General features: G+C 39.6%; 1 protein-coding gene across 1 annotated transcript in view; it reads right to left on the reverse strand.

The window, feature by feature from the left end:
- Positions 1-14,179, reverse strand: part of LOC138674484 (dynein axonemal heavy chain 3-like) — a 3,367,401-nt gene that overhangs the window by 1,897,225 nt on the left and 1,455,997 nt on the right. The window contains 1 exon segment of the mRNA XM_069762320.1: positions 10,612-10,782. Coding sequence (XP_069618421.1) covers positions 10,612-10,782 — 171 coding nt within the window.

The raw sequence follows: 14,179 nt of genomic DNA on the forward strand, positions 1-14,179 counted from the left end.
CCTTAGGGGGTCTACTTTCCAAAATGGTGTCACTTGTGGGGGGTTTTAATGTTTAGACACATCAGGGGCTCTCCAAACACGACATGGTGTACCATCTCAATTCCAGTCAACTTTGCATTGAAAAGTCAAATGGCGCTCCTTCCCTTCCGAGCTCTGCCATGCGCCCAAACGGTCGTTTACCCCCACATATCGAGTATCAGCGTACTCAGGACAAATTGGACAACAACTATTGAGGTCCAATTTCTTCTCTTACCCTTGGGAAAATAAAAAAATTGGGGACAAAAAGATTATTTTTGTGAAAAAATATGATTTTTTATTTTTACGGCTCTGCATTATAAGCTTCTGTGAAGCACTTGGTGGGTCAAAGTGCTCAACACACATCTTGATAAGTTCCTTAGGGGGTCTACTTTCCAAAATGGTGTCACCTGTGGGGGGTTTCAATGTTTAGGCACATCAGGGGTTCTCCAAACGCAACATGTCTTCCCATCTTAATTCCAGTCAATTTTGCAGTGAAAAGTCAAATGGCGCTCCTTCCCTTCCGAGCTCTGCCATGCGCCCAAACAGTGGTTTACACCCACATATGGGGTATCGGAATATTCAGGACAAATTGCACAATAACTTTTGGGGTCCAATTTCTTCTCTTATCCTTGGGAAAATAAAAAATTGGGGGCGAAAAGATTATTTTTGTGAAAAAATATGATTTTTTATTTTTACGGCTCTGCATTATAAGCTTCTGTGAAGCACTTGGTGGGTCAAAGTGCTCACCACACATCTAGATAAGTTCCTTAGGGGGTCTACTTTCCAAAATGGTGTCAATTGTGGGGGGTTTCAATGTTTAGGCACATCAGGGGCTCTCCAAACGCGACATGGCATCCCATCTCAATTCCAGTCAATTTTGCATTGAAAAGTCAAATGGTGCTCCTTCCCTTCCGAGCTCTACTATGCGCCCAAACAGTGGTTTACCCCCACATATGGGGTAACAGCATACTCAGGACAAATTGTACAACAACTTTTGTGGTCCATTTTCTCCTGTTACCCTTGGTAAAATAAAACAAATTGGAGCTGAAGTAAATTTTTGGTGAAAAAAAGTTAAATGTTCATTTTTATTTAAACATTCAAAAAATTCCTGTAAAACACCTGAAGGGTTAATAAACTTCTTGAATGTGGTTTTGAGCACTTTGAGGGGTGCAGTTTTTAGAATGGTGTCACACTTGGTTATTTTCTATCATGTAGACTCCTCAAAATGACTTCAAATGTGGTTCCAAAATTGTGCTGATGTAAAGTAGACATGTGGAAAATGTTACTGATTAGTGTTGAGCATTCCGATACCGCAAGTATCGGGTATCGGCCGATACTTGCAGTATCGGAATTCCGATACCGAGATCCGATACTTTTGTGGTATCGGGTATCGGTATCGGATCAATAGGGATGTGTAAAATAAAGAATTAAAATAAAAAATATTGATATGCTCACCTCTCTGGCGGCCCCTGGACATCACGCTGGTAACCCGCCGGCTTCCTTGTTTAAAATGAGCGCCTTCAGGACCTGCGAATGACGTCGCGGCTTCTGATTGGTCGCGTGCCGCCCATGTGACCGGCACGCGACCAATCAGAAGCCGCGACGTCATTCTCATTCACAAAACTCCTAATTCTAGGAATTAAGGACCTGCGAATGACGTCGCGGCTTCTGATTGGTCGCGTGCCGGTCACATGGGTGGCACGCGACCAATCAGAAGCCATGACGTCATTCGCAGGTCCTGAAGGCGCTCATTTTAAACAAAGAAGCCGGCCGGTTACCAGCGTGAAGTCCAGGGGCCGCCGGAGAGGTGAGCATATCAATATTTTTTATTTTAATTCTTTATTTTACACATCCCTATGGATCCCAGGGCCTGAAGGAGAGTTTCCTCTCCTTCAGACCCTGGGAACCATGAGAATACCTTCCGATACTTGATGTCCCATTGACTTGTATTGGTATCGGATATCGGTATCGGCGATATCCGATATTTTTCGGGTATCGGCCGATACTATCCGATACCGATACTTTCAAGTATCGGACGGTATCGCTCAACACTATTACTGATTAATTATTTTGTGTGACATATCTCTGTGATTTAAGGGCATAAAAATTCAAAGTTGAAAAATTGCAAAATTTTCAAAATTTTCGCCAAATTTCCGTTTTTTTCACAAATAAATGCACATTATATCGAATAAATTTTACCACTATCACGATGTACAATATATCACGAGAAAAGAATTTCAGAATCGCCAAGATCCGTTGAAGCGTTCCAGAGTTATAACCTCATAAAGGGACAGTGGTCAGAATTGTAAAAATTGGCCCGGTCATTAATGTGCAAACCACCCTCGGGGCTTAAGGGGTTAATTTTAGTTCTACAATCAGATTTTATTCTCTCATTATGCACAGTATAAACATTGTATGGAAAAGATGCAGAAAGTTAAACGGAGCTATGAGTAAAAAGGCGAATATTCACTGGCAACCTCCAGGATATTGATTGGTTATCCCTAATAATATCACCATGTTAGAACTATTTTTTATGAATTTGACAATGCTCTAACCTCTTGGACAAATTACTGATCTGCTACCCCATCCACACTGATTAAACTTTGACGCACTATCCTAACCCTGGAATCTGTTGATCATATTTTAATACAGGAAATATACATATCTTGGTACTGTGTTAGCCAGTGGATAGAAAAATATTTAGAATTGAGAGTCTTCAGTGGTTGTACAGAGGACAATAAAACATTCACACTCCTTATCTAAGAAGTGGTCCAATATTTATGGACATAACTGTTTATCACTCATGGTAATTCTGCTTCATGTCACCTTTCTTATCTATGTTTTTTATTTTTCTGTACTGTGTTGTGCATAAATATGTGATTCTCCAGAATTTTTTAGTGTATGCCTGATGAAGAGACCTGTGTAGTCTCAAAAGCTTGCAATTTGTTACCATCTTTTCAGTTAGCCATTAAATGGTATCTACCACTGAGGACTCGTCTCAATTCTAAATATTGATCATATTTTAGTATGGCATAAACCAAAGGCTATTTCTTCTACATAACCATGTAATGCAAGTATTAACCTCAGTATTGCTTAGAATGCTATAATTAGCCTCTATGTACTGCATGGCCTAACATTTATACTTTTTAGAATATCACACATTTTAAGACATCTTCACAACAAAAAACTAATACAATATAATAAATGTTATTAGAAGATTGAAGAAAAAAGGCAGCACTTTATAAATATCACACAAAGAAAAAGAATAAAAAGAAAGACATTATCTACATTACTTTTACTAATGTTACTTTACACAAATATTCTTCTTCAAGACAATTGACCTGTAAAATTATCATCCATAAAATAATTTGCATGGCCTCCAAAAAATAATATGTTTCAAATTACAATGCCTATAACCAGTTATTGGGTCTGGTCATAAACCTCATTATTAGATCTCAGGAAAACTATATAGCACAACATTATAACATTACAACACTCTTCAAGGATAAAGCTTCAAATAAATTCTCACTAGGAACCAGCCTCATGCTAGGCAGTATGTGCATGCTCAATGGATATGAAGATAGCGTGGGGTTTCCAAGACCGCATTAACAGGTTTTAGGCTTACAGATTGCGTTTTGATTGCCTGTAGATCGGCAGGCTGCTTTGCACTGAAATGTAAACTCCTGGCGATTGAATACAATGCATAACATGGTGGGATAGCTTTTTTCCTTCGTTATCCTGACACCAGGCCATCAATGCCGATAACCCAGAAAAGCCCTTTAGGTTCCAGTAAATGGAAATGAAAAATTCACTGTTATTTTACTTATGCAAACAATACAGTAAACTCTATGAAAAGATGACCTTTAGGATAACCATACCATTTATCCAGATCAGATTTTCTGTGATATACAGTTGAAACCAGTAGTTTACATAAACTATATAAAAAGACACATATGCATGTTTTTCTCAATATCTGAATGTGATTCTGGTTTCAGCTGTACATTGCCTTTTGCTTTGTTAAAACCTACCCTTTAAAAAATATATTTTTAAAATTAAGTGAGAGGTTGTATATATGAATATATATAGAATATATGGTGGGCGTGGCCTGACAGCGCAGGAGAACAGACGTGCGGCTGAGGAGCACCTGCCTGAGATGAGAGATTGCGGTGCTTTTTGCCCCCATAAAACTGTTATCTACCCACCCAGAGCACCCTATAGCCTCACTGGACCCTGTGAGTGGTACCCAGGCTGAGGCACCCTGCTACACTGTCCAGGGACGGGTTGCTGGCCTCGGAGAAGAAGACAGCAGGAAGCCGAACCGCCATATTGGAACATCCCCTGGGTGACGGCTGTGCAGCAAGAACGCGGAGGTAGAGGCCGCCCGAGCAGGAAGCTTCATCGGCCCCGGGCAATCATGAACACTCACCCAGCAGAGCTCCGAAGACAGCGACACCCGCTGCAACGCCTATTGTGCTGCAGTACTAAGAAGTGCAGCGGGAGAGAGGAGGCGGAGGGATACAGTCCGCCGGCGCCTGACACCAAAAGACTGAACAGGTGTGCCGCCCGCCCGATACATAAAGGTACCCAGTAACACTCACTCGACCCTGGGCGATCCCTCCTGCAGCGTTCCTGAGCGGCGCGGGTGGAGATTTATTGTGGCACCGAAGCAATCCGGCCGCAGCACTCGGGCGGAGGGATACCTAATTCGGGACCGCTCTCCATAATATAGTTCCGGCGCAACATAGGAACCTGCTGCAAGCTGGCTCTCGCTGTGTGACAGGCCCCCAGAGACTCTAAAAGGGTTCCTGGAAGCAAACGCAGGGTGGGGGGAGAGAAGTGGGTCCTCTGCCCCTCTCTGACACCTGGCTTTCAATACAATCCGCTGGGCCACTTAATCCCCAGCTTAAAGCCTTAACACCCACACCCATCTGAAATTGAACCTTTATCTGAACCTGAAAGGGAAACGGAAACTAATAACACTTCTAACAGCAAAACCCAAATCTTATTTATCAGCGACGCGTATCTAATAAATATTGACAACTGAAATGGTTAATTGATCTCACTATCTCGTGGGCAGATGGAGATCTTTGAAAATAAACAATATGTAATACCCCGAAGTCTAACAAAATAACCATGGGGAAATCTGGGGTTAAAACTCTACGAGCCACGTCTAAAGCCTCTAAATCCATAACCCAAGCTGATGTGGATTATTTCCTGAAAAAAACAATCTGACCTCTCTGACACTACTAAATCATCAAAACATATGGACTCACAAATAGAGGATGACTCAGATTCGGACCTCGAAAGCGATTCGGATATGGGAGGGAATGTAAAAGACAGTCTGGTGACCCGTTCATTTATCAAAAGAATACTTTCTAAGGCATTGGAGCCTATAGGGAAAAAGCTGGCAGAAATAAAACAAGATCTAATGAAACAGGGTCATAGGCTGGAGACGGTCAAGTCCACCAAAGCATCAATGACTCAACATACCAATACCTTACTAGACAGCTTCAAAGAACATGAATTACAGATCCATACGATCCAATCTGCATTAGAGGATCATGAAAACCGAGAAAGAAGAAACAATATTCGCATCAAGGGTCTCCCAGAGTCAGTTGCATTCGACGCGCTATCCAAAGCTGCTGTGGAGATCTTTAGTAAACTTTTGTTAGAACTCACAGAACCTTCCATCCCAAAACCAAACAGGGAGAGCCTCCACGGGACATATTATGTCGCTTCCTCGATTACAGGATGAAAGACGTTATTCTCTGACGAGCACGTGAAGCACAAGATATCATGTATGAGGGCACTCAAATAAGTCTATTTCAAGATCTCTCGGCCATAACTCTGAAAAAGCGCAGGATCCTGAAACCAGTTATGGAAGCCCTGATACAAAAAGGACATCGTTTTCGCTGGCTGTTTCCCTTTGGTGTCTTTTTTACTGCAGGGGATAAAAAGCTCCAAGCCCAGACCTCTTCAGACATCAAAGAACTATGCAAGACCTTGAATATTAACCTGGACACTTATCCAGACCTAGAAATATTCCACACAGCATCAAAGCTACAACCATTCCCAACCCCAACCCCGTGGCACCTAGCGGGTACTCCTAAATCTCAAAGGCTGAAGAGGAAATCAACAAAGACACCCCCTTCAAAAGGAGACCCCGAAATAACCTGAATCCAAATTTTGACTAATCTACAGTATTGTTTCTTCCAAACTTAAGATTTAAGTCAATATTGGACCAAGATGGCTAATTAATTACCCTAACTCCCCCCTTCTCTAACTTATCCAGACCTTTCCTCCATCCCCACTCCATTCTTCCTCTTTCACCCGTACTTGTCAAACCCCAAGCCCTACCAGCGGGGCTCCCCCACCCTACTCACCCCCCACATCCCACTCTTCCCTCCCTTCCTTCCAATCCCCTATTCCTAGATTTCGGATACTTGTTACATGTTATGGATCTTCCTCAAAGATTGCATACGAGTTTCTAATGTTAACTGACTTTATGTTTGCTAAATTTATTTTTTGCATTATTGTGTTACATACTAATTATCACATGTTTTATCTTTCTTCCTCCTTTGTGACCTCTCTACATCCATGTCTCTTTCCCTCCCTTCCTAACCACCACTCTAACCTTAGCACCTTACAGCAACAGAAGCAACAGATGAAAGCTTTTCAGCAATTACTTGACCTCACTGATTACTGCACTAATGGCAGCACAATATAAGGTATTAACTATTGCCTCATTTAATGCAAATAGCCTAAACTCAGCATCCACTAGACGACACACGTTAGATCTCCTCAAGAGACAAAAAGCTGATATCCTATTCATCCAGGAAACGCATTTTAAACCTGATAAACTTCCCAATTTGTAGCGCAGTTATTATGACACATGGTTCCATGCTACCACACCACAAGTAGGTTCAAGAGGCACTTCAATTGTGATAGCGAAGGGGATACCTTTCCAGCCTCGTACCATTCTAACAGACCCTAACGGTAGATATGTTTTGGTCAAAGGCCTATTGGCAGGAAACCTGGTCACTATGTGTAGTTTTTACGCTCCCAATAAAAAACACCTAAAATGGCTATTATCACTGTTCAGGAAAATTGAAGACTTTAGAGAAGGCTCCCTTTTGATTGGGGGGGACCTGAATGTTGCCTTAGGACCCCTTATAGACACTACAATGAAAAAAGTACAATCTCAAGGAAAGATCTAATTAGGATTAAAACAAAGCTTGGATCAATGCAAGTATTAGACATCTGGAGACAATTGCATCCATCTGAACTTGATTACACCTATTACTCCCACCCTCATAAGTCATACCATAGACTTGACTATATTTTCATACCAAGACAATTGCTACCAAATGTAATTAGCTCAACAATACTCCCAAATGTTCACTCAGATCATTCCATAGTATTGCATGGTTCCATGCTACCACACCACAAGTAGGTTCAAGAGGCACTTCAATTGTGATAGCGAAGGGGATACCTTTCCAGCCTCGTACCATTCTAACAGACCCTAACGGTAGATATGTTTTTGTCAAAGGCCTATTGGCGGGAAACCTGGTCACTATGTGTAGTTTTTACGCTCCCAATAAAAAACACCTAAAATGGCTATTATCACTGTTCAGGAAAATTGAAGACTTTAGAGAAGGCTCCCTTTTGATTGGGGGGGACCTGAATGTTGCCTTAGGACCCCTTATAGACACTACAATGAAAAAAGTACAATCTCAAGGAAAGATCTAATTAGGATTAAAACAAAGCTTGGATCAATGCAAGTATTAGACATCTGGAGACAATTGCATCCATCTGAACTTGATTACACCTATTACTCCCACCCTCATAAGTCATACCATAGACTTGACTATATTTTCATACCAAGACAATTGCTACCAAATGTAATTAGCTCAACAATACTCCCAAATGTTCACTCAGATCATTCCATAGTATTGCTTCAAACGACGCTGCTCAGACCCCTCTCCATTAATAGATCATGGCAACTTAACGAGTCCATTTTGAATACCCCGGAAGCAATCAGACGTATTAGTAAGAAACTCAATCAATATTTCAAACAAAATAACACAGGTGAGGTCTCAACCCCAACTTTATGGGAAGCGCATAAATCAGTAATTCGGGGAGAACTGATCTCTAGCGCTTCATATCTCAACAACCAAAGACAAAAAGAATTGAGAACCTTATACGAAGAGATATATAATTTGGAAATGCAACACAAAAAGCAGCTAGAGCAACATATACTAAATGAACTAACAAAAAAAAGACAGGGACTGAAAGAAATATTAAACTTATAATCTATAAAATGGTACGCCTCTTGGCGGAACAAAATGTTTCCATTACTCAAGCTTTCAGACGGTCTTACCCACACAATTAAAACAGAAAATAAAGAGCACAATAACCAACTAGGACCCAACCCACCCATAGATCAGTTGTTTGGAAATGGAGTGCTGCTTCCCCTTCCCGAAATTATAAAATTAACAGGCCTATCAAATCTTAATTTTGTGCAGTACTCCACTCTTAAAGAATCACTGAAATCAATACAATACAATTCGGACACGACCCGAAATCTAACGACCTTTGAAACCCAGTGTGCCAGAACATCAAAACCACGGAAAATACTCTCCACTCTATACCAAACTCTTTTAACTGATGACCTTTGTTTAAAAAGAGCATATGTAACAAGCTGGGAAAAAGACTTAGGATAAAAATTTGATAAATCACAAGTACCACATATTTATAATCATTCACACGGCCCCACAAGCTGTGTGAAAACACAGGAAAATTCCTTCAAAATACTATCTAGGTGGTATACCTCACAAACCCAAATACGGATATGGAAGCCAGGTACGTCAGCTTTGTTTGTGCTGGAGATGCGAAAAAGGAACTGGAGATTACATACATTTATGGTGGACGTGTCCCTCTATAAAACAATTTTGGTCCATAGTGGAATCGATCATCTTGGATATTACAGGCAATAAACTGAAATTGACGCCAGAAATTGTTCTCTTAAACCTTCCTATATGGCCCGATCGGCACCATCGTGCCTCTATCCTGGCTTATAACATCTGTTGTGAATTCTGTGGCTGAATTCACTCCTGTGGTCACAAGTGGTACTGCAGCTTCTGAGCTTCCTCCCTCAGGTGTTCTGGTGAGCTCGTTAACTGCTTCATTACTTAACTCCGCCTGATGCTGCTATCCTTGCTCCTTGTCAATGTTTCAGTGTTGGATCTGAGCTTCTCCTGATTGTTCCTGTGACCTGCTGCTCTGTATAGCTAAGTGCTTTTTGCTTTTTTGTTGCTTTTTTTCTGCCCAGCTTGTCTTTTGTTTTGCTGGAAGCTCTGAGACGCAAAGGGTGTACCGCCGTGCCGTTAGTTCGGCACGGTGGGTTTTTTTTGCCCCCTTTGCGTGGTTTTGCTTTAGGGTTTTTTGTAGACTGCAAAGTTCGCTTTACTGTCCTCGCTCTGTCCTAGAATATCGGGCCCCACTTTGCTGAATCTATTTCATCCCTACGTTTTGTCTTTTCATCTTACTCACAGTCGTTATATGTGGGGGGCTGCCTTTTCCTTTGGGGAATTTCTCTGGGGGCAAGTCAGGCCTATTTTTCTATCTTCAGGCTAGCTAGTTTCTTAGGCTGTGCCGAGTTGCCTAGGTAGTTGTTAGGCGCAATCCACAGCCGCTTTTAGTTGTGTTTAGGATAGGATCAGGTGTGCAGTCTACAGAGTTTCCACGTCTCAGAGCTCGTTCTTGTATTTTTGGGTATTTGTCAGATCACTGTGTGCGCTCTGATCGCTTAGCACACTGTGTTTCTGGATTGCCTTCATAACACCTGTCATTAGCAAACATAACAAACATCATAGCAGCTGCCAAACTTTTAATTCTGACATATTGGAAATCAACAAAAGTTCCCACACACTCCCAATTATTATCTAAAATTGACCAATTATACAGAATGGCTGAATTAGCAGCCTCAGTAAACTTTACGGTTCCATCTTTCAAGGAAATCTGGAACCCATGGGTTTTTTATAGATCTGACAAACTTCTGTTGCTTGATGGATTATCCTGAATAAAACTCAGATGCAGGATAAGGTGCCTTTATCCCATGTATCTCTCTGAGCCCCCTTCCCTTCCCCCCCTCTCTCTACTTCACCTCCCCTAACCTCTTCTCTTTTTCAAAACTTTACTAATTTTAGCTTACTTCCTTTTGGCGACCAACAACTATAGCCTGATAGCAAATTTTGCTTGCTTATATGGGATCTTACTTAATGTTAAGTTTTAGGTTGGTGGTGGCTCCAAACCAACTGTTATCGCTTGTTTGTCATTTTGATGCATTAGTTTTTCTTCTGTGCATCTCAAAATTGTTAATATATTTATTATCCGATTCAAGCACCTTACATAAGTTTCCCGACTGTTATCGCTCTGATGATTGCTTAGTGCTATTCATGTTTGCTTGTATTAACTTTTTGAAACTAATAAAAAGAACATTGAAAAGAAAAAGAATATATGTACTTTTGGATGAAAATTATAATCTGCGATAATGCTAATCCACTACAATGAAAACTCAATAGTGCAACCTACCTTTAAGTTATCCGGAAGTTCAGCTCTTCCTGCATATCCTGGATTCATAGTAATAAATACTGTGCATGATGAATCTAAACTTATTTCAGTGCCTTCAAACATGAACGTATGCACCTGCTCTGATATAGCTCTTTGAATTGTTTGAATTTGTTGAGCAACTACAGAAAGTACCTTAAAGGAATATAAGGGAATATTAGATTAAAAAGCAAATTTGCCATATACAATATTAATTTTACAAATATACATAAATGAAAAAGTATAGTGATTATTATTGCATTTATTAGTATTAGCAAAGAATTTTGGGCATACTGTTGAACCTGCGAATAGTGGGAAGAAAAAAACATGACTTCTCTGTAAGAATGCACTGATACATGGTTGTTGCAGAAACTTCAACAATTTAAGATATGCTCCATGCAGTGGAAGGGGGTTGCTTTGATGCATGAGCGTGAATTATTATAAATCCCATTAGGATGACTGGAAAAATTACAAAAAAATTTGCAACAAATTTGCCGCATATCAATTTTCTTTAAAACTTCAAATATGCCTTTAAAGTCCTCAAATTAGGAAATGGTGCCCTTTACTACATCCAAAAAGAAATGTGAGATTTTATGTTATTTATTTCCAGCATGTTGTGAAATGCAATAGATGATATGGTCACTTTTATTTTTCTTTTCTTTAATGCATATATTTGAGGTTAAATATAATTTTGCAATTGGGTCTCCATAAATTTTTTTTTTTTACTATTTGGCTTTTGAGGCTGTGGTTTCTGTATTTTGTCTTTTGGTTTACCCCCATTTTTTTGTCTTTCATATTTTACTATCACGATTTAATAAAATTTTATATTTTATGTTGATCTGGTTTATTCATTAATTTTGAGAAGGTATATTAATTGTGTTGTAGTGAATATCCAAAATAATGTTATATAATAGTGAGTCTGGCTCATTTTGGTTGTTGTTCTATCTCCCGTGCTAGTATAATTGCCATGATGGAAATGCGCATCATTTTGCGGGAACCCCTTCCTGACTGTGATGGAAGCATATGTTAAACGTCGTGAAGGGGCTAAATTAATTTATTTTGCTAAATAAAGGTGATAATATAGACATAAACAATACATATTTGGAATTATTGCGTCTGTAATGACACAAGCTATAAAATGCTATTCATCCCACCCATTGAATACCATAAAAAAAATGGCGCTTTGCCAATTTGTTTTTTTTTTTTTAAAAGGAATAAAAAGCAATCCAGAAGTCACATAATCCCAAAATGGTACTAATAAAAATCATTCTTCATAATGGCTGCTAACAGAAAAATGTAAAGCTTATGTCTCCCAGAATCTGGCAACACAAACATTTCCATCACCTGACGAATTGCAAAATGCACATTGGGCAGCAAGCAAACACACAAATAGTAGTAGTTTTACATTTATACTTGGGGTTTAAATATATTAATTCCAACACATATGTAATATGCTGCAATGTCTCAATTTGTCATTGTGTCCACACTTAAGCCATTTTGATTTTGTCACATTTTTGAGTGATTTTTTTATATAAACACATAACTATTATTTAATATTTCGTTAATAAAAATGTAATTGTTTTATAAGGGATATTGTTGCTTCTCTTATTATCAATTAATTTACAGCAGGTGAAATAAGAATTAAGCATGTCAATCTTTATTCTAAGTAAATATATTTCTAAAGGTGCTATTGACATGATATTCTCAACAGATATGATAACAAACCCATCCTATCTACAAAGGCAAAAAAAAATCAAACCATATATGTCCATAAATGAAGTTATTTGTAATGATGAGAGATCACACATGGAAAAAGTATTGAACACATGAAGAAAGCAAGGTTCTAAAAGACTTGGAAAGCCTTGACACCAGCTGAAATCTATCAGTAACTAAAAAAGCAACCCTGCCACTTAGTGAAAAATAATATCAGCATCTTCAACTGATGGCCAAGCAAAAGAAGTCTCATTACCGAGGTGCTACACTAGAAACATTCCACTAGTAAAACCAGTGAGCTGTCACAAGACCTTCACAACCTTATTATTGCAAAACATACTCATGGCATTGGTTACAAAAACATTTCTAAACTATTGAAAGTTCCAGTGAGCACTTTTGGAGCCAAAATCCAGCAGTGGAAAGGACATAATTTCACCATAAACCGCCCATGATCAGGTGCTCCCGCAAGATTTCAGACATAGGAATGAAAAGATTTATCAGAAGAGCTTCAAACAGCCAAGGTTAACTCTTTGGGATTTGGGACAAACTATGTTTACCCCAGCTGCATTTCAGTATGCACAGTACTGTAGCTCAAATATTTGAACATTTAGGGTTTCATGCTCCATGTTCTGTGGCTGAAATTTAGTGTAATCTAATGTGGGAACATTATTCCTCATGCTCTGTGGTTGAAATTTTTAAACTTCTTTTGTGTGGGTATTATGCATCATGCTCTATGGCTGAAATTTTTTTAATTATCTTATGTGGGGGTATTGTTCCTTATGCTCTGTGAGTGAAATTTGAATCAGCTTCTGCTGGGGGACTGTGATTCATAGTCTGGGGGTGAAGTTTGTAAGCTGTTTCTGTTGGGATAATCTCCTCCATGCTCTGAGGGTAAAATTTTTAGCTGGACTGGCGGTAGAAAACCTCAGTCTATGTGGGGTCACTATAAAAATGTTTGTTATTCATTTACTTCCTATTTTGACACAATTGCAAAGGCGAAATGACCCCTTTAAGTCATTTTCGTATCCGCATTGGTTTGTAGGACAATTGTCCTGATCTTGCCCACATTTTCTTCCTTTTGCAGCACCATAGCCAATACTCCAACCATTTTACAGCCATTTTAGAGCACTGTAGTTCCGGTCCCTATTAAATTATTTTGGGTTTGATGTCTGGGGTCAAGTTTGGGTCCCAAACTGGACTTTTTAAAAGTCCGGCCGAACTCAGCAATATGGAACATCCACAGGTTCGCTCATCACTACTCGGTACATTTGTCCATTCATCCTTCCTTCAAACGGATGAATTTTACCACTACCCTATGATGAAAAACAGACCCACACCATGATGTTCCCAGTTCCAAACTTTACTGTTGGTATGGTGTTTTTAGGGGGATATGCAGTGCCTATCCACCTCCAAACATCTTGTGTATTATGGCATCCAAAGAGTTTAATTTAGGACTCATTTGCCCAGACTATATTTTCCCAGTAGTTCACAGGCTTATATAATTATTGATGAGCACCATTTACACATGCTTGAACATGCTTTTTGTTCAGCAACATCTTGCTTGGTGAGTGTGCATACATTCCATGGATGTACCTTTTTTTAAAAAAAACTATTGCACGAGCTGATTCCAGCTCTTTCTGTAGCTGTTCCCAGGTGATCCTTGAAAAAATGACTGTTCAAATCACGCAATCATGCCTAGATTAGGGACTTAAGCACCAGTCTTGATTGGACAATAACGCAACCTTTTTTTGGGCCCTTAAAGTTTCAGCCACAGAGTATGGTGTACAATACTCCCACAAAAGAAGTTTAAAAATGTCAGCCTCAGAGCATGAGGAACCAT

Source organism: Ranitomeya imitator, chromosome 4 (assembly GCF_032444005.1).
Source record: "Ranitomeya imitator isolate aRanImi1 chromosome 4, aRanImi1.pri, whole genome shotgun sequence".
Classification (NCBI taxonomy): Eukaryota; Metazoa; Chordata; class Amphibia; order Anura; family Dendrobatidae; genus Ranitomeya; species Ranitomeya imitator.